Here is a 21,091-nt window from a genome sequence, read left to right as displayed (position 1 = left end):
TATATATATATATATATATATATATATATGGTCTTGACTAGAATACAATATATACATATGAAATGGGTAAAACAGTATGTAAACATTACTAAAGTGGCCAGTGTTCCATTACTAAAGTGACCAGTGACCAGTGTTCCATGTCTATGTACACTGCTCGAAAAAATAAAGGGAACACTTAAACAACACAATGTAACTCCAAGTCAATCACACTTCTGTGAAATCAAACTGTCCACTTAGGAAGCAACACTGATTGACAATACACTTCACATGCTGTTGTGCAAATGGCATAGACAACAGGTGGAAATTATAGGCAATTAGCAAGACACACCCAATAAAGGAGTGGTTCTGCAGGTGGTGACCACAGACCACTTCTCAGTTCCTATGCTTCCTAGCTGATGTTTTGGTCACTTTTGAATGCTGGCGGTGCTTTCACTCTAGTGGTAGCATGAGACGGAGTCTACAACCACACAAGTGGCTCAGGTAGTGCAGCTCATCCAGGATGGCACATCAATGCGAGCTGTGGCAAGAAGGTTTGCTGTGTCTGTCAGCGTAGTGTCCAGAGCATGGAGGCACTACCAGGAGACAGGCCAGTACATCAGGAGACGTGGAGGAGGCCGTAGGAGGGCAACAACCCAGCAGCAGGACCGCTACCTCCGCCTTTGTGCAAGGAGGAGCAGGAGGAGCACTGCCAGAGCCCTGCAAAATGACCTCCAGCAGGCCACAAATGTGCATGTGTCTGCTCAAACGGTCAGAAACAGACTCCATGAGGGTGGTATGAGGGCCCGACGTCCACAGGTGGGGGTTGTGCTTACAGCCCAACACCGTGCAGGACGTTTGGCATTTGCCAGAGAACACCAAGATTGGCAAATTCGCCACTGGCGCCCTGTGCTCTTCACAGATGAAAGCAGGTTCACACTGAGCACATGTGACAGAGTCTGGAGACGCCGTGGAGAACGTTCTGCTGCCTGCAACATCCTCCAGCATGACCGGTTTGGCGGTGGGTCAGTCATGGTGTGGGGTGGCATTTCTTTGGGGGGCCGCACAGCCCCCCATGTGCTCGCCAGAGGTAGCCTGACTGCCATTAGGTACCGAGATGAGATCCTCAGACCCCTTGTGAGACCATATGCTGATGCGGTTGGCCCTGGGTTCCTCCTAATGCAAGACAATGCTAGACCTCATGTGGCTGGAGTTTGTCAGCAGTTCCTGCAAGAGAAAGGCATTGATGCTATGGACTGGCCCACCCGTTCCCCTGACCTGAATCCAATTGAGCACATCTGGGACATCATGTCTCGCTCCATCCACCAACGCCACGTTGCACCACAGACTGTCCAGGAGTTGGCGGATGCTTTAGTCCAGGTCTGGGAGGAGATCCCTCAGGAGACCATCCGCCACCTCATCAGGAGCATGCCCAGGCGTTGTAGGGAGGTCATACAGGCACGTGGAGGCCACACACACTACTGAGCCTCATTTTGACTTGTTTTAAGGACATTACATCAAAGTTGGATCAGCCTGTAGTGTGGTTTTCCACTTTAATTTTGAGTGTGACTCCAAATCCAGACCTCCATGGGTTGATACATTTGATTTCCATTGATAATTTTTGTGTGATTTTGTTGTCAGCACATTCAACTATGTAAAGAAAAAAGTATTTAATAAGATTATTTCATTCATTCAGATCTAGGATGTGTTATTTTAGTGTTCCCTTTATTTTTTTGAGCAGTGTACATAGGGCAGCAGCCTCTAAGGTGCAGGGTTGAGTAACGGGATGGTAGCCGGCTAGTGACAGTGACTAAGTTCAGGGCAGGGTACTGGGTGGAGGCCGGCTAGTAATGGCTATTTAACAGTCTGATTGCCTTGAGTTAGAAGCTGTTTTTCAGTCTCTCGGCCCCAGCTTTGATGCACCTGTACTGACCTTGCCTTCTGGATGATAGCGGGGTAACAGGCCGTGGCTCAGGTGGATGAGGTCCTTGATGATCTTCCTGTGACAACGGGTGCCGTAGATATCCTGGAGGGCAGGCAGTGTGCCCCCGGTGATGCGTTGGGCGGACCGCACCACCCTCTGGAGAGCCCTGTGGTTGCGGACGGTGCAGTTGCCGTACCAGGCGGTGATACAGCACGACCGGATACTCTCAATTGTGCATCTGTAAAAGTTTGTGAGGAATTTAGGGGCCAAACCGAATATCTTCAGCCTCCTGAGGTTGAAGAGGCGCTGTTGCGCCTTCTTCACCACACTGTCTGTGTAGGTGGACCATTTCAGATTGTCAGTGATGTGTACCTGAGGAATTTTAAGCTTTTCACCTTCTCCACTGTGGCCCTGTCGATGTGGATGGGGGCGTGCTCGCTCTGCGGTCTTCTGAAGTCCACAATCAGCTCCTTCGTTTTGTTGAGGGAGAGGTTATTTTCCTGGCACCACTCCGCCATGGCCCTCACCTCCTCCCTGTAGGCTGTCTCGTCGTTGTTGGTAATCAGTTTGTCATACCCCTGTCAGACTGGGTCCTGGACTTCCTGGCGGGACGGCCCCAGGTGTTAAAGGTAGGCAACAACACCACTACGTTGACCCTCAAACACAGGGGCCCCACAAGGGTGCATGCTTAGCCCCCTCCTGTACTCCCTGTTCACCCATGACTGCGTGGCCATCCTGATATCACTGAAGTTTCTAACGATTAATTACTGTACGGGCTTGTTCATTTATCTTGTGTTAATGAGGCCCAGACAAAGGAGCTGACCAGTGCTGAAAGATTAAAACAGACACTATCAAGTCACCCATAAAAACAACAGTGCCTGCCAGAATGTAAAATTTAAAAATTTCCCACCATAGAATGTTAACTTTGTAGATTTCAAATAAAGGGGTTGAAAATATGTAGAGCTGTAACTTTATCTGGAAAAACTTCATAACGCATACACCAGAGATGTTTTGAAAAAAATAGTGAGAACCCCACTTGGAAACACCAGAACGACCCGGAAGAAGAAGTTAGTGCAAAATGTGATATCACCGAGAGACAGAGGTTAGAATTTCTCTCTCACAACCATCTTGGATATAGAAAACTGACTCGGTGAGTCTCTGCCGCTAATCTAACTTAATCTAACCGTTTATCATCGTTTAAAATATTTTAAACAGGGCTCTGACGGTACATGAGAAGTGTGTCATACCCCTTATGTGGATATTAATCTATATCACTATATACACACATATTCACTGTTATGTAGTCGATATCTGGTACAAAATGGGGGAACACAACTCTGCCCACATTCGCTAACTGGAACAGGCTAACTAGTTGAGAACATAGAGGACACCTTTTAAATGTTACCAATGGTGCTACCTTTGTAAAGTGTTGGGTGGACGTTGTCGGTGAATCAACACATGAAATTGGCTTGTCGGCTCTTTGTAACCGCGCACAGCCAGCTAGCTAACGTTAGTTTCAAGCTAAGTTTGTTCGCCAGAAAGTAAGCGTACCGGTAGCTAGCTAACTTTTTTGTTTGTTTGTAGACTTTTTAAAAGTTGGTACGTTTTGTTATTATTGCTGTTACGTTATATTAAACAGCGTTGTTTTCGTCCAGTTGCCACGTTGTCTCCTGATTTGCAGCTTAACATTAGCTAGTTAACTAATCATTTTAAAGTGGCTAGTTAGCGTGCTAGCTAGGGACTGGGGTGTAGCTAGCTATGTAGCAACACGTGAAACACGCATAACACTTGATTTCTAATTAAAATTGTTAGCTAGCTAGCTACTTGGCTGCTATCCATTACATTAACATTTTAGTCATTTAGCAGACGCTCTTATCCAGAGCGACTTACAGTTAGTGAGTGCATACATTTTCATACTGGCCCCCCGTGGGAAACGAACTCTCAACCCTATGCTCTACCAACTGAGCTACAGGGGAACTACTGACCTCACTCACTGTCAGTAAGTAGGCTAACGTTACCATTGGCAGTATCAGTCATTCAGTGATTAAAATGGTATACAAGTACAGTAGTTTGTACTTAGTATAAATTAGATCTAGTTGGGAGTTATTGATATTTGAACACTGAGACACGTTGAAACCTGTTCCTACTACAGTACACTCAAGCCATCGGCGCTCTGCATTTGCCTAGTCAATGTGAGCCATGTAAAAATAGCTAGTAAGTTGGCTGTTTTAAATATCAGTTATTCCTGGTGAGTCATTCCTTGATTTCTCTTTTCAGACACAAGCATGCCTGGCGAAGCCACAGAGACGGTCCCGGTCACTGAGCAGGAGATGCAACAGCCACAAGTTGAGACTGGTTCGTATAGCATTATTATATCAGCATGCTAAAATACTAATCAACAGGGCTAATGGGGTCCTGGAACTCAAACACGGCAGTAGAAGTCATATTCCCCCATTGGAAGTGGAATGGTGGCTTTTATTTGAGAGCTCTATATTAGTTTAACTCCTTCAGGAAAGGTAGCGCTCATCAGTTGACACTGAGATAATCAAGCAGATGACACTGACATCTGTTGTTGACATTCACTTGGAACTCTGTTTCCTCTGGGTCACCTGTTGAGTCCTGCTTTAGCACATTCTCAGCATAAATGGAGAGGTGTGGTGTCAGGTTTATTTAAAGGGGTGGGTGGGCTGAGCAGCTGACTAATCATATAAACCATGCCATGTAGATTATAAACCTGGTGGGCTACTCTGTCTCTATCCACATCTTCCAGACTAGAAACCATGTTTTTATACTTTGAAGTGAGTAGGCCACTAGAATTATGTTTGACCAGGCCGGTCATTGCCTCACTTTGCATTAATGTGGGAATAACGGTGTGCTAACAATTTTAGGGACATCATAGGGCATTTCTAAAACAATGATGGTTGTTGTGTCCTGAAATTCACTGCAGTTCAAATGGGTTAACCAGGACCCCTTGTTAACTCAAAACTCACATACTCACACCCGCCTGTTGAATGTTACTGCACTGACAACTGGGTTGTGAAACACTTCCTAATGCACGGGTATTGATGTAGTCGCCTTGTGCATGGAACATTTTAAAGAAACAAAACCAATTACATGATCAAACTTTAATAGCAACCTTTGGCATAAAGGAGTGTCACTGACTATCATAATGTTACAGCTGTAGGAATTACTTTTGGTTCTGGGAAATACTGGTCCACATAATTGTTTTTATAGCAGCTTTATATTTTTTATATTCACAATACATTTTCATTGACCATGTTAATTAGCCATTGCTTACTGCTATTTTATGTATTTTATCTCAAATTCTAGATTTGACTTTGATTTGATGGTAATTAATTGATGAGCTAACAATTGTAGGCCTGTTATGGCATTGATTTGACTAAATGGTGATGTCAAAGGTAAGCTGCTTCTGTGAAGTAGCTTATGGAGCTTTATTTTCAAGTCATTTGAGAAACATTGGTTTTAATTAGTACGGAATTAGTATTGAGGTTGGTTTTCTTAAAGCAGTTTCATGCTGCAACCAACCAAATTCTGATTAGTATAACAAAGATGTGTCAATATGCAAGTGAAGATAATTGGTGAAACTTTTTGGATTTCCTCACTACCAAGCCCTGTACCAGAAGAGTTATAAGCAGATGAAAGTTCATGTTTCCCCAAAGAGACTACGGGGTGGAGCTGATGAAGACCACAGATTGCTTTTGAAGTCCACTGGTCGTGATGGCAGCTGAAGAAGGTGCATGTGCTAAACAAGTGAAGACTACCGATATTGATTGGAGAAGACCATGGGTGTTCAGTACCACAGGTGCCTGTTTAATGAAGTTGCTGAGAAACTACAGTGAAGGATTTATAGATAGAGACCACATGCTAGTGGTAACACCAAGTGTCAGCTAACTGTTTTTAGCTGAAGACCACAGGTGAAGACTTTAAGAATTACTGTTAATGTTAGACGGTTGGAAGAGCTGAAAATTGTTTTTGTTCAGCAAGGAAGTCGGTGTTCCAGAAAAGTGTTGAAAATCCTCTGGGAATTGGGTTCAATTGCATGAAATGGATGAGAAAATATTTAGGTTTGCTTTTCAATTCTAGTAATTTGACAGTTATTCAGGTAAGGTTATTAAATTGCCTCATATCAAACAGAATAGCAACTTATTAAATCTCGATTTACTAATTCAAAAGTTTTCTAGTTGTTCAGTGTGCATGATTGTCTCTGTCGTAAGACTCTTCACTCTGAAATATTGTTATTACAGTTTGTAGATGTATTGAATGCTACTCTTCAGAGGGTTTCCTCACTTTCGGTCTCAAGGTTTTTCCAACTACAATCTTGTGCATTTAGGCACTGCATGGTAACTGGGACATGGGCACAAGTTTGGTTTTGTGGGTATACACAACGTTCACCCATTTTTGGTTCACTTATAACAAATAGAAAGCTGAAGTCTGCATCCTTGCACAACCTCACAAACACCTTGGTTCAACTGAATTGGTAGATGTAGATCACAAACCCATTGCTAAAAAATGTACTCTTATTCAATTGTTTCCTCTTAATATTTTGTCATATAATCAAAACATTTTGGACCCCACCTTCCTCATGTTTGTAAAAGTATCTCGTATAGGAGAGTACAATTAGTGTAGCTAGATTTTCTTAAACGAGGGGTTCAATCATTTTGATCATATGCGTTAAAAAAACGTAAGCTTATCAACCGATCCTCACACTATCGCTGTGACTATCCCCTGCTGCTCCTCCTCCTTTCCTTCCTATCAGCTCCAGGGGTGTTGAGTTCCTCTGCTCCCCTTGGGATCGCTGTGACCAAGGCCCCTTTGGAGAGTCCTGTGCCTCCAGAAGGCTCCACTTTTCTTCCAGAGATCGAATCCCATCCAGTGTCAGGCATGGCTTCTGGAGAGGCAGCTAGTGGACAACTTAATGGTGTAAAAGCAACACTTGAAGTCAATGCGCAAACTGAGGTGCCAGGAGTCACAGAGAAAGCAGTGATCCAAGAATCTGTCTCTCCAGTTGAGGCTGCTGCATCTGCCTCAGAAGAAATGCCTGTTCAAGAACCAACGGCTCTTTCTGATGAACCTGATGCCTCAAATGAAGAACCAACTGTTCAAGACCCAGAAGCTGCTGCCAAAGAACCCATTGTGCAAGCAACCGTTGTTGAAGAGTGTAAAGAAGCTGCTGAAGAACAGGTCAACCAAGCAACGGAAGATGTAATCATTCAAGATTCAGCTCAAGTTACAGAGGCTACCGTGGCAGCCACTCAAGAGACCGTGGCTGAGGAACCTGTGGCTGAAGCTGAAGAGCCCATTGAAGTGGCTGAAGAGACTCCGGTCAAAGAACCAGTGCCTGCTGCTGAAGAGCCAATCGCTGATGCTGTTGACGGGCCAATCGCAGACACTGTTGATGGGGTGGCACGTGGAACTCCAGAAGTCACCCCCGAGCCTGCAGTCGAGACGATCACTGAAGACTTGAAGACTGTGAGTTTGGAGCCAGCTCCTGAAGATGGCATACCATGCACTGAAGTGGCCAACTCGAACCCTGGGGCCACAGAACCTGAACCTCTGCCTGCTGATTTGACCATAGACACTGCCACACAAAACGAAACTCCCGTTGAGAAAGAAGCAATTGCGGCCTTCTCTGAGGCCGTCCAGACAAAGGTGACGTCAAATCGTGCAGGCCCGACCATCTCCACCCGGCACCTGTCAGGTGGGTCATTTTGTGTGCAAAGTAAAAGCTGCTTTTACCCTCTTACAGCAGCTCCCTCTTCCAGATCTTTTGTTTCTTCTATACTTGCACACTTTTGCACCCACTGGGCCTAGATTAGCTTTTTAAATGGTATGCTTTCCCCAATTGATCTTATGTATTTTAATATGCTTGATGAAAAGGGCGAATGTTGAGAGAGAATTAAGAGTTTGTCTATTTTCTTTTGAGGCTTGTTATTATCTCAAAAGGGCTCTCAAATGTATCTTGCGTCACTGTTTAAACTCAGTTTCACCTTGAAACAGGCCAGTCCATTTAAGCGCTTCATGTAAAGAGTTGACTTCAGCAACTTTTTCCTCGGCTTCAGATGTTGACTGTCCTTTTCACTGTCGCTCTACTTTCTCTGGGCTTATTGGTGTTTGTCCAGGAAGAATGCACCAAGCCAACTGTGTTAATGTGCTCTAACTGCAGTGTGTTTTCAACACTGGTATTTGTGTCCATTGAGGGAGCTCTAGTTCCAGTTATTGCTATTTGTTCATTGCGGTACACCATTTTAATCCTCACTATCCTTTCATCATCCTCACATCTGCTGTGGATTGTTTTTTAAATGTAATGGTAGTATTAAACATAGCGAATTGGTCAAATGTTTCAATGAAATAATGATTTATTTGATTTGTATCTACTATAGCCTAGTTGTTCCCAAATCTATGGGGTGCGCAATGATGAAAGGGGGGCATGAGTGAAAAAGTTTGGAAAGCACTGCGATAACTTAATTAATTTTTTTTGTAGATCAAATGTTCTTAATGTGCTCTGTTCTGCATAGCATTGTTTATAACCACTAAAGAGCCTTCGAATTTGACCTGTCACAAATGTATTTTAGTGTAAATAGTGCCATGCTTTGTGAATGCATTTGCCAAGCTTTGTCTTTCTTCTGCACTGACTGGGTCCTCAATTTTTATCTCTGGTTATGAAATTAGAGTAACGATGTATAAAATGTGACGTGTGGGTCTGTGCTTGGACCAAGTAGATGTTTTAACTTCAGGTTGTTAGTGGTTTTGCCTGAATACTTGAAATTGAGTGTGCTGCCCTGCAACAATTCCTTCCGTTTTGGAAAGAAGGTTGGTGTGGTGTTTTCCTAACCCTGGAGTTCTGAGGTAACATTGCCTCCTGTGTTCCGATCTTTTAACCCGCATGGTTCAGGCTTTGACGTTCTTGTCTTCCAAATTTTAAACAAACACATTTGTTTCATTCAGCTGCACCCTCTGCCCCTGCAAGTCTGGCTACCTCCCAGAACCCTCAGACTGCTTCTGGCCCTGCCAAGCCCAAAGGCAAAGAGGCCAAGGGTGGCTCTGCCCCAAAGGCTGTCCCTGGCAGAAGAAAACGCTCTGCGATGTCTGCCTCCTCTGCTTCTCCTACCTCACCAAAGTCCACCACCTCCGCATCCTGTTCCCCCCTAGCTACCTCACCTGGGGCTGCTGGAGCTCCCAGCCAGGGCAATCGTGCTGCCCCCAAGGTTGTGAAGGCTGGCAAACAAAGAAAGGCTAAAAAAGAGTATTTCAAGCCTGCTGCTGACCTGCCAGCCCCAGCAGAGGCTCCTGCCCCCACACAGGCCAAACCTGTTCCTATGAAGCCTAAAGCTGCTCCTGCAGTAGTAGTGGCCACGCCAGTAACTGTTGCTCCAGAGCCTGCCTCTCCCAAGCCTGTGGCGTCCCCTGTGTCCTTCAAAGTGACCTCAAAGCCTGCTACACCAGACCCTGTGTCATTTGCTGACGCTATTGCCTCTAGCCCCCCTAAAGCTGCCCCTGAAATTCCCATGGCCAAGCCAGAGCCTCTGCCCAAAGCTGAGGTGAAAGAGGTCAATGCAGCACCAGCTAAGCCTGCCCAGGAGGATGACGATGACCTTCCCCCTCTCATTCCACCAGAGGAGCCAGTAAAGATGCCAGTCTTCTCACCCCCTACAGTAGTAGAGACTCCTAAGCCTGCCCCAGTTGCTTCACCAGCTGCTGTTGAGCCCATTGTGGCTACACCAGCTCCCCCTAAGCCTGCTCCAGTTAAGCCCATTGTGGCTACACCAGCTCCCCCTAAGCCTGCTCCAGTTAAGCCCATTGTGGCTACACCAGCTCCCCCTAAGCCTGCTCCAGTTAAGCCCATTGTGGCTACACCAGCTCCCCCTAAGCCTGCTCCAGTTAAGCCCATTGTGGCTACACCAGCTCCCCCTAAGCCTGTTCCAGTTGTAGCTGCACCAGCGCCTGTTGTTACTTCACCAGCTCTCGCTAAGCCAGTGCCCGTTGTAGCTGCACCAGCTTCCGTCAAGGCCTCTCCAGTTGTAGCTGCGCCAATTCCAGTTAAACCCGTTGTGGCTTCACCAGTTCCAGTAAAGACCGTTGTGGCTTCACCAGCTCCTCCTAAACCTGCTCCGGTTGTAGCTGCACCAGCTCCCGTTGAGCCAGTTGTAGCTGCACCAGCTTCCGTCAAGGCCACTCCCGTTGTAGCTGCACCAACTCCTGTTGAGTTCTCTCCGGTTGTAACTGCTCCCGTTGTAGCTTCGCCAGCGCCCGTTGTAGCTGCACCAGCTTCCGTCAAGGCCGCTCCCGTTGTAGCTGCACCAGCTCTCCTTAAGCCTGCTTCCTATGCAGCCGTGGTAGCTGCACCAGCTCCCCCTAAGCCTGTTCTCGTCAATCCTGTTGTAGCTCCCCCTAAGCCTGTTGAAGTAGCCATTGTACCACCAGCACCTGTTTCAAAACCTGCCCCCACCTCTGCTAAATCCCCTACAAAACCGGAGCCTGTGATCAAGAATGACAAGGGTATTTCTCCTTATTTTGTCCGTCTCCTGTGTCCCATCTGTTTGCCCACCAGTGTTGATTTCTGTGGCCCGTTCAAGTGTCTCTTTTCCCTTTTTAAGGTTTAATATAAAGAAAGTAGAGATTGGAGTCTGTATTAGCTTTGCCTCAAATGTAACCTGTGAACTGGCCTGTTTCAAAGATCACGTGTGTATATATATTCAATATTCAAAAGACCTCAATTTTGACATTGAGGTATTAGGCCTTTGACCAATCTCACTTTAATCCATTTTAAATTCAGGCTGTAACAAGATGTTGAAAAAGTAATGGGGTGTGAATACTTTCTGAAGGCACTATTTCATTCTGTCAACCTGTAAAAGGACATTTGGGGGGGGGGGGGGGGTTCCATGTCATTGTGATACAGGTTTGTGAAGTTGGGAGATTCATTTAAAAATCTGTATGAAAAGGGTGTGCAAGATTTTACTACTCAACAGATTCTTTCAAATTTCTAAGCAGGTCTGTTATTTTCTACACTACATTTTTGTTAACCTCATCCACATATACCCCATTTTTATTCTGTTTCAGTGCCTCAAACTAATAGGTTAGATTCACCTACATTCAACATCTCAATTTGTATTAGTCTCTAGTGCCTCAAATAGACTTTGCTCAGATAAATGCCTATGCAATTACAATTATCTTGTCTTAACCAGTTCTTCTACAGTAGCCTGTGTCTGCAGCTCAGGCCTATGCCAGTGACCGCATGTATAATGTGAATAATGCTTGTTTCTCTGTGGGGGCTTATAGGGTCTGGCACTGAATCGGACAGTGATGACTCTGTACCAGATCTGGAGGAACACGACTCTGCACAGACACAGCAAGCCCAGGTAAGACCACATGGGATTGACCAAGTGCCCAAGTAAGACTGCCTGAACAGGGGTCTGGTAGGCCACAGAATTGATTAATTTAACTAGCTGCTTATATGTTGTATGGGTGTGATAGAGTAAACCCTTATACTGCACTCACAACATGATTAGAATAGATTCTTGACTCTTCAGTGATGATTGATACAGTGACTTTCGTTCTTCTGATTCTACTGAAGCCAACCTTCCTGTCCTGAGAAGAGAAAGGGATCATTTCATTTGCTTTATTTTTACCACGCGTACCATATTCTTACATATGGGTTGAATTTTTGGTCTCATTCCCCAAAAATATACATCTTGACTGTCATTAAAGGAGGATCTTTTTTTTTTTTTTTCCACAGCTTGCAGCTGCTGCAGAAATAGATGAAGAACCCGTTAGCAAAGCCAAACAGAGCCGTAGTGAAAAGAAGGCACGAAAGGTAACTAGTTTTAAAAACGATCTAGACTTGTTTTCATTAGACATTCCAATCTTAAAAGTATACATTGGATTATTTAAATTACTATGCAGTCTATAACTGTCCATTGTTGGAACTAGTATTCAGTTCCACTCAAAATAGAGCTTGACCCATGATTGCTTGCTTCTCTCCAGGCAATGTCTAAGCTGGGTCTCAGGCAGGTGACTGGGGTCACCAGGGTTACCATTCGCAAGTCTAAAAATATCCTGTTCGTCATCACCAAACCAGACGTCTACAAGAGCCCTGCGTCAGACACTTACATTGTCTTTGGTGAGGCTAAGGTAAGATGGATCCAGGATAGTTTGAATTTTGTTTTCTGATCCCCTTTTAAATCTGTGATGCTGTTGGCATTATTCCATCTCATCTAAACTGCTCTTTCAGAACCAGAATCACATACTCTTAAGGGTATCAGTCAAATATGCAGTGTAATGTCCATTCAACCAAGGTGTTGTGGTTCTTGCCAAAGGTTACAGCGCTGATATCACAGTCTGTTTCTCTGCCTTTGTGTCTCAGATCGAGGATCTCTCACAGCAAGCCCAGCTGGCCGCGGCAGAGAAGTTCAAGGTACAGGGAGAAGCCGTGTCGAACGTCCAGGAAAACACGCAGACGCCCACTGTACAGGAGGAAAGCGAAGAGGAAGAGGTGAGGGCCTTGAGAGGGGTAACAAAGTTATCATAGAATCAGCAGCAGGTCATTTCTCTTCAGTGATGATTGATACAGTGACTTTCGTTCTTCTGAGTCTGCTGAAGCCAACCTTTCTGTCCTGAGAAGAGAAGAGCACTGTAAACTATGATAGGGCTTAGTTGTATACATGATCTGAAACCAGAGCACTGTAAACTATGATAGGGCTTAGTTTATACATGATCAAAAACCAGGTACCATACTTTTTGTCCATTTAGATGGTATAACTCTGTTTGCCACAATTAATTAGCATTTAGTTTGTAGTAGTCTCCCATGTTTAATGGGGTAATTTGTAGGTCCAATCCAAAAGCCCCATTCCCCTTGATGTCAGTGAATTGCAGTGTGAGTTTAACTGTCAGATACTAATGCTTTGTCTCAATGCATAGGTTGACGAGACCGGGGTCGAGGTGAAGGACATTGAGCTTGTGATGTCCCAAGCCAACGTGTCGCGAGCGAAGGCTGTACGCGCCCTTAAAAACAACAACAATGACATTGTCAATGCTATTATGGTAAGTACATTTTACCACACAATTCCCTTGTCACCAGACTATTATCCAGCACAGGGGGTCCCTTCACTCCAAATATTTGTAGATTTGAGTTGTGACCTGTGAAAGTGATCGTAGGATCTACTAGCAGGAGATCCTTTCTCTTCAGTGATGATTGATACAGTGACTTTCGTTCTTCTGAGTCTACTGAAGCCAACCTTCCTGTCCTGAGAAGAGAAGGGCACTTAACTATGACGGGGCTTAGTTTGTGCATGTATCAACACATTTGTATTCTTATATTCACAGGAATTGACGATGTAGGCTGCTGGTCGAAGGGGTTCTGAAAGGTTGCTGATTTTAATCTACTATTGTTTGTACAATTTATACCCGAGATGGAAATAAAGTTGTGGCTTGGTAAATTGAACTAGGTTTCCCTCTGTATTGGTATACGTTTTGTGAAATTATGAATCGTACATCTCCAGGACTAGGATTGAAGAACTCTTGACTCAAAGGGATTTGTCTTAACAGCGATATCGAATACAGTTTAGTCCTTATAGGTGTAAACTGCTCTGTTTTACTGAACTTTAAGAAGTCCCTCTGCTGAAATGGTATTGTAGGACTGGATGTCGTTCATTGCTGTAGTTAAATATTTTTTGTAAACAGTGTAGCACAGATTTAAGTCAAAAGTATTGAGTTTTAATGACCTGGTGCTGGGAATCTTGAGCCTTTTTGCTACTACGACTAATCTAAAGACTTCCAGTGTAAACCACACCTCCTGAGTAACTGATGAAACAAGGAAACTGTGAAGGCACTTGGTCCCTGAAAGACTACTGACAGAAAATGTATGGAAGGTAGGTAATGGGAATACAGATCGTAATGCCAGATTTATGGGGGGCACAAGTCTATTTCAAGTATTAGTATGACTGCATTTGATATCCTATAAATACCTGGCTGATACCTATAAAACACCAGACAACCCAGAGTGCTTCAAATGTATGTTAACCACTGATAGTCAGTTTCCCCATTCTCCTAATGTAAGTAATAGAGTAATATTAGATCGGTGGTCAAGCATGCTCCTATCTAGGGTTTCTACTAAAGGGGAGGAGTCTCCTGAACTTTAATCCCTGTGTCCATACCAGTTCATGAGCAACTGGTGAATGCTTGAGATGCAGCCCCGCAGCAGCCTGTGATTAGCCTGTCACTAAAACCAATACTATCGCTATCTACTGGCTGTGGTTAATCCCTACCAAGGGAGAACGACTGCACCCTCTCATGGAAGCCACGGATGTTCAAGGCCGACCGTGGTACTGCAGGCATTAACAGGAAACCGGGTCCCATTGTAGACGGGTGGGTTGTTTAGCAAAAAAAGTTATTTTGTCACATGCTTTGTAAACAGGTGTAGACTAACAGTGAAATACTTACGGACCCTTTCCAACAATACAGAGAAATTAATAATAGAAAAATAACACGAGGAAACAATACACAATGAGTAACGATAACTTGGCTACAGTGCCTACAGAAAGTATTCATACCCTTGACTTAATCCACATTGTGTTACAGTCTGAATTCAAAGTGGATTAAATTGATTGATTTTCTCACTCATCTACACACTACCCCATAATGACAAAGTGAAAACCTGTTTAGAGAAATGTTTGGAACTTTATTTAAAATGAAATAGATATCACCCCTGAGTCAATACATGTTAGAATCACTGTTGGCAGTGATTTACAGCTGTGCGTCTTTCTGGGTAAGTCTAAGAGTCTAGTCTGCCCGACTAGAATCACTACTCTCGGCGGGTCTGACTTAGAAAATGTGGACAACTACAAATACCTAGGTGTCTGGTTAGACCGTAAACTCTCCTTCCAGACTCACATTAAGCATCTCCAATCCAAAGTTAAATCTAGAATCGGCTTCCTATTTCGCAACAAAGCCTCCTTCACTCATGCTGCCAAACATGCCCTCGTAAAACTGACTATCCTACCGATCCTTGACTTCGGCGATGTAATTTACAAAATAGCCTCCAACAGTCTACTCAGCAAATTGGATGTAGTCTATCACAGTGCCATCCGTTTTGTCTCCAAAGTCCCATATACTACCCACCATTGTCACCTGTACGCTCTCGTTAGCTGGCCTTCACGACATATTCGTCGCCAAACCCACTGGCTCCAGGTCATCTATAAATCACTGCTAGGCAATTCCCCGCCTTATCTTTTTTTTTAGTCTTTTTTTTTTAGGGGGTAGATCAGCTTTAATATTGTAGATTGTAACTTTCATCAATGTAATTGTCTTAACACCATCCCCGCCTTATCTTGGCTCATTGATCACCATAGCAACACCCACCCGTAGTATGCGTTCCAGCAGGTATATCTCACTGGTCATCCCCAAAGCCAACACCACCTTTGGCCGCCATTCCTTCCAGTTCTCTGCTGCTAATGACTGGAATGAACTGCAAAAATCTCTGAAACTGGAGACACTTATCCGTCTCCCGAGTGGCGCAGTGGTCTAAGGCACTGCATCACAGTGCTAGCTGTGCCACTAGAGATCCTGGTTCGGATCCAGGCTCTGTCGTAGCCGGCCGCGACCGGGAGACCCATGGGGCGGCGCGCAATTGGCCCAGCATCGTCCAGGGTAGGGGAGGGAATGGCCGGCAGGGATGTAGCTCAGTTGATAGAGCATGGCGTTTGCAACGCCAGGGTTGTGGGTTTGATTCCCACAGGGGGTATGAAAAAAAATAATGTATGCACTAACTGTAAGTCGCTCTGGATAAGAGCGTCTGCTAAATGACTAAAATGCTATCTCCCTCACTAACTTTAAGCATCAGTTGTCAGAGCAGCTTACCGATCACAGCACCTGTACACAGCCCATCTGTAATTAGCCCACCCAACTACCTCATCCCCATATTTATTTTGCTCATTTTCACCCCAGTATCTCTATTTGCACATCTTCTTCTGCACATCTATCACTCCAGTGTTAATACTAAATTGTAATTATTTTGCACTATGGCCTATTTATTGCTTTACCTCCATAACTTACTACATTTTGTTTTATCCCACATGTAACTCTGTTGTTTTTATCGCACCTCTTTCCTTTATCTTGGCCAGGTTGCAGTTGTAAATGAGAACTTGTTCTCAACTGGCTTACCTGGTTAAATAAAGGTGAAAAAAAAATAAAAGAGCTTTGCACACCTGGATTGTACAATATTTGCACATTTATTTTTTTATTCTTCAAGTTGTCGAGTTCGTTGTTGATCATTGCTAGACAGCCATTTTCAAGTCTTGCCATAGATTTTTAAGCCAATTTTAAGTCAAAACTGTAACTAGGCCACTCCGGAACATTCAATGTCATCTTGGTAAGCAACTCCAGTGTATATTTGGCCTTGTGTTTTAAGTTATTGTCCTTCTGAAAGTTGAATTTGTTTCCCAGTGTCTGTTGGAAAGCAGACTGAACCAGGTTTTCCTCTAGAATTTTGCCAGTGCTTAGCTCTATTCAGTTTCTTTTTATACTAAAAAGCTCCCTAGTGTTTGCCGATGACAAGCATACCCATAACATGATGCATTCACCACCATGCTTGACAATATGAAGTGGTATTCAGTGATGTGTTGTTGGATTTGCCCCAAATGTAACACTGTATTCAGTACATCAAGTTAATTTCTTTGCCACATGTATTGCCATTTTACTTTAGTGCCTTATTGCAAACAGGATGCATGTTTTGGAATATTTTTATTCTGTACAGGCTTCCTTTTCACTCTGTCATTTAGGTTAGTATTGTGGAGTAACTACAATGTTGTTGATCCATCCTCAGTTTTCTCCTATCACAGCCATTAAACTCTAACTGTTTTAAAGCCACCATTGGCCTCATGGTGAAATCCCTGAGTGGTTTCCTTCCACTCCGGAAACAGAATTACGAAGGACACCTGTATCTTTGTAGTGACTGAGTGTATTGATACGCTATCCAAAGTGTAGTAACTTCACCATGCTCAATACTTCCCTTCTTTGCGAGGCATTGGGAAACCTCCCTGGTCTTTGGTTGAATTTGTGTTTGATATTCTCTGCTCGACTGAGACCTTACAGATAATTGTGTGTGTGGGTTACAAGAGATGAGGTAGTCATTCAAATACAGTATCATGTTAAACACTATTATTGCACAGAGTGAGTCCATGCAACTTATGTGACTTGTTAAGCACATTTTTACTTGTGAACTTTAGGCTTGCCATAACAAAGGGGTTGAATACATACGTATTGACTCGAGACATTTCAGCTTTAAATTTTTTATGAATTTGTTTAAAAATCTAAAACCATAATTCCTCTTTGACATAATGGGGTATTGTGTGTAGGCCAGTGACACAAAATCTCAATTTAATACATTTGAAATTCAGGCTGTAACACAACATCTGGAAAAAGTCAAGGGGTGTGAATATTTTCTGAAGGCACTATTTACACTGGGTACCATTACCGAGTTGATGTGCAGGGATACGAGGTAATTGAGCTAGATATGTACATATAGGTAGGGATAAAGTGACTGCAACAGGATAGATAAACAGTAGCAGCAGCATATGAGCTGAGTCAAAGGAGTTCGTGCAAAAAGGGTCAATGCAGATAGTTAAATAGCTACCCGGACTAACTACAGTGGGGGAAAAAAGTATTTAGTCAGCCACCAATTGTGCAAGTTCTCCCACTTAAAAAGATGAGAGGCCTGTAATTTTCATCATAGGTACACGTCGACTATGACAGACAAATTGAGCAAAGAAAATCCAGAAAATCACATTGTAGGATTTTTAATGAATTTATTTGCAAATTATGGTGGAAAATAAGTATTTGGTCACCTACAAACAAGCAAGATTTCTGGCTCTCACAGACCTGTAACTTCTTCTTTAAGAGGCTCCTCTGTCCTCCACTCGTTACCTCTATTAATGTCACCTGTTTGAACTTGTTATCAGTATAAAAGACACCTGTCCACAACCTCAAACAGTCACACTCCAAACTCCACTATGGCCAAGACCAAAGAGCTGTCAAAGGACACCAGAAACAAAATTGTAGACCTGCACCAGGCTGGGAAGACTGAATCTGCAATAGGTAAGCAGCTTGGTTTGAAGAAATCAACTGTGGGAGCAATTATTAGGAAATGGAAGACATACAAGACCACTGATAATCTCCCTCGATCTGGGGCTCCACGCAAGATCTCACCCCGTGGGGTCAAAATGATCACACGAACGGTGAGCAAAAATCCCAGAACCACACGGGGGGACCTAGTGAATGACCTGCAGAGAGCTGGGACCAAAGTAACAAAGCCTACTATCAGTAACACACTACGCCGCCAGGGACTCAAATCCTGCAGTGCCAGACGTGTCCCCCTGCTTAAGCCAGTACATGTCCAGGCCCGTCTGAAGTTTGCTAGAGTGCATTTGGATGATCCAGAAGAGGATTGGGAGAATGTCATATGGTCAGATGAAACCAAAATAGAACTTTTTGGTAAAAACTCAACTCGTCGTGTTTGGAGGACAAAGAATGCTGAGTTGCATCCAAAGAACACCATACCTACTGTGAAGCATGGGGGTGGAAACATCATGCTTTGGGGCTGTTTTTCTGCAAAGGGACCAGGACGACTGATCCGTGTAAAGGAAAGAATGAATGGGGCCATGTATCGTGAGATTTTGAGTGAAAAACTCCTTCCGTCAGCAAGGGCATTGAAGATGAAATGTGGCTGGGTCTTTCAGCATGACAATGATCCCAAACACACTGCCCGGGCAACGACGGAGTGGCTTCGTAAGAAGCATTTCAAGGTCCTGGAGTGGCCTAGCCAGTCTCCAGATCTCAACCCCATAGAAAATCTTTGGAGGGAGTTGAAAGTCCGTGTTGCCCAGCGACAGCCCCAAAACATCACTGCTCTAGAGGAGATCTGCATGGAGGAATGGGCCAAAATACCAGCAACAGTGTGTGAAAACCTTGTGAAGACTTACAGAAAACGTTTGACCTGTGTCATTGCCAACAAAGGGTATATAACAAAGTATTGAGAAACTTTTGTTATTGACCAAATACTTATTTTCCACCATAATTTGCAAATAAATTCATTACAAATCCTACAATGTGATTATCTGGATTTTTTTTCTCATTTTGTCTGTCATAGTTGACGTGTACCTGCAGCCCCCAGTATCACTCCTACTCCCCAGGAGCTATCATTTGTTGACTTCTGTAACCGTAAAAGTCTTGGTTTTCTGCACATAAATATCAGAAGCCTCCTTCCTAAGTTTGAGTTATTCACTGCGTTAGCACACTCCGCCAACCCTGATGTTCTAGCAGTGTCTGAATCCTGGCTTAGGAAGGCCACCAAAAATTCTGAAATTTCCATCCCCAACTATAACATTTTCCGTCTAGATAGAACTGCCAAAGGGGGTGGAGTTGCAATCTACTGTAGAGATAGCCTGCAGAGCTCCATCATACTAACCAGGTCTGTGCCCAAACAGTTTGAGCTTCTACTTCTAAAAATCCACCTTTCCAGAAATAAATCTCTCACTGTTGCCGCTTGCTACAGACCCCCCTCAGCCCCCAGCTGTGCCCTGGACACCATATGTGAATTGATTGCCCCCCATCTATCCTCAGAGTTCGTACTGCTTGGTGACCTAAATTGGGATATGCTTAACACCCCGGCCATCCTACAATCTAAACTAGATGCCCTCAATCTCACACAAATTATCAACGAACCTACCAGGTACAACCCTAAATCCGTAAACATGGGTACCCTCATAGATATCATCCTGACTAACTTACCCTCTAAATACACCTCCGCTGTCTTCAACCAGGATCTCAGCGATCACTGCCTTATTGCCTGCGTCCGTAACGGGTCCGCGGTCAAACGACCACCCCTCATCACTGTCAAACGCTCCCAAAAACACTTCAGCGAGCAGGCCTTCCTAATTGACCTGGCCCAGGTATCCTGGATGGATATAGATCTCATTCCGTCAGTAGAGGATGCCTGGTTGTTCTTTAAAAGTAATTTCCTCTCAATCTTAAATAGACATTCCCCATTCAAAAAATACAGAACTAAGAACAGATATAGCCCCTGGTTCTCCTCAGACTTGACTGCCCTTGACCAGCACAAAAACATCCTGTGGCGTACTGCATTAGCATCAAATAGCCCCCGCGATATGCAACTTTTCAGGGAAGTTAGGAACCAATATACACAAGCAGTTAGGAAAGCAAAGGCTAACTTTTTCAAACAGAAATTTGCATCCTGTAGCACTAACTCCAAAAAGTTTTGGGACACTGTAAAGTCCATGGAAAATAAGAGCACTTCCTCCCAGCTGCCCACTGCACTGAGGCTAGGAAACACTATCACCACCGATAAATCTACAATAATCGAGAATTTCAACAAGCATTTTGCTACGGCTGGCCATGCTTTCCACCTGGCTACCACTACCCCGGCCACCAGCTCTGCACCCTCCGCTGCAACTTGCCCATGCCCCCCCCCCCGCTTCTCCTTCACACAAATCCAGACAGCTTATGTTCTAAAAGAGCTGCAAAATCTGGACCCCTACAAATCATCTGGGCTAGACAATCTGGACCCTTTCTTTCTAAAACTAGCCGCCGAAATTGTCGCAACCCCTATTACTAGCCTGTTCAACCTCTCTTTCGTAACGTCTGAGATCCCCAGAGATTGGAAAGCTGCCGCGGTCATCCCCCTCTTCAAAGGGGGTGACACTCTAGATCCAAACTGTTACAGACCCATATCCATCCTGCCCTGCCTTTCAAAAGTTTTTGAAAGCCAAGTCAACAAACAGATCACCGACCATTTCGAATCCCACCGTACCTTCTCCGCTATGCAATCCGGTTTCCGAGCTGGTCACGGGTGCACTTCAGCCACGCTCAAGGTCCTAAACGATATTATAACCGCGATCGATAATAGACAGTACTGTGCAGCCGTTTTCATTGACCTGGCCAAGGCTTTCGACTCTGTCAACCACCGCATTCTTATTGGCAGACTAAATAGCCTTGGTTTCTCAAATGACTGCCTCGCCTGGTTCACCAACTACTTCTCAGATAGAGTTCAATGTGTCAAATCGGAGGGCCTGTTGTCTGGACCTATGGCAGTCTCTATGGGGGTGCCACAGGGTTCAATTCTTGGGCCGACTCTTTTCTCTGTGTATATCAATGACGTCGCTC

General features: G+C 44.3%; 1 protein-coding gene across 2 annotated transcripts; it reads left to right on the top strand.

The window, feature by feature from the left end:
- Window positions 1-2,970: 2,970 nt before the first annotated feature.
- LOC311150120 (nascent polypeptide-associated complex subunit alpha-like) lies at window positions 2,971-13,358 on the top strand. Of its 2 annotated transcripts, XM_084187411.1 has the most exons (8): window positions 2,971-3,050; window positions 4,178-4,255; window positions 11,198-11,277; window positions 11,655-11,732; window positions 11,903-12,049; window positions 12,282-12,410; window positions 12,836-12,958; window positions 13,241-13,358. In XM_084187411.1, exons 2-8 carry the CDS (start codon window positions 4,186-4,188, stop codon window positions 13,253-13,255), a joined length of 642 nt encoding a protein of 213 aa, XP_084043537.1. In that variant the 5' UTR covers window positions 2,971-3,050; window positions 4,178-4,185; the 3' UTR covers window positions 13,256-13,358. The 2 variants fall into 2 exon arrangements, with proteins under 2 accessions (XP_084043537.1, XP_084043536.1); XM_084187410.1 differs by lacking the exons at window positions 2,971-3,050; window positions 4,178-4,255 and adding an exon at window positions 5,221-7,619.
- The last annotated feature ends 7,733 nt before the right edge of the window (window positions 13,359-21,091 follow it).

The sequence above is a fragment of the Coregonus lavaretus genome (assembly GCF_964263955.1).
Source record: "Coregonus lavaretus genome assembly, chromosome: 22".
NCBI classification, from domain to species: Eukaryota; Metazoa; Chordata; class Actinopteri; order Salmoniformes; family Salmonidae; genus Coregonus; species Coregonus lavaretus.
This window is presented reverse-complemented; position numbering and strand designations above follow the sequence as displayed.

Coding starts and splice junctions, on each gene's coding strand:
- LOC311150120 (XM_084187410.1), top strand. CDS start 6,803: ATGGCTTCTGGAGAGGCAGCTAGTGGACAACTTAATGGTGTAAAAGCA. Junction 11,278..11,654: donor CACAGACACAGCAAGCCCAG/GTAAGACCACAT, acceptor TTTTTTCCACAG/CTTGCAGCTGCTGCAGAAAT. Junction 12,050..12,281: donor TTGTCTTTGGTGAGGCTAAG/GTAAGATGGATC, acceptor TTTGTGTCTCAG/ATCGAGGATCTCTCACAGCA.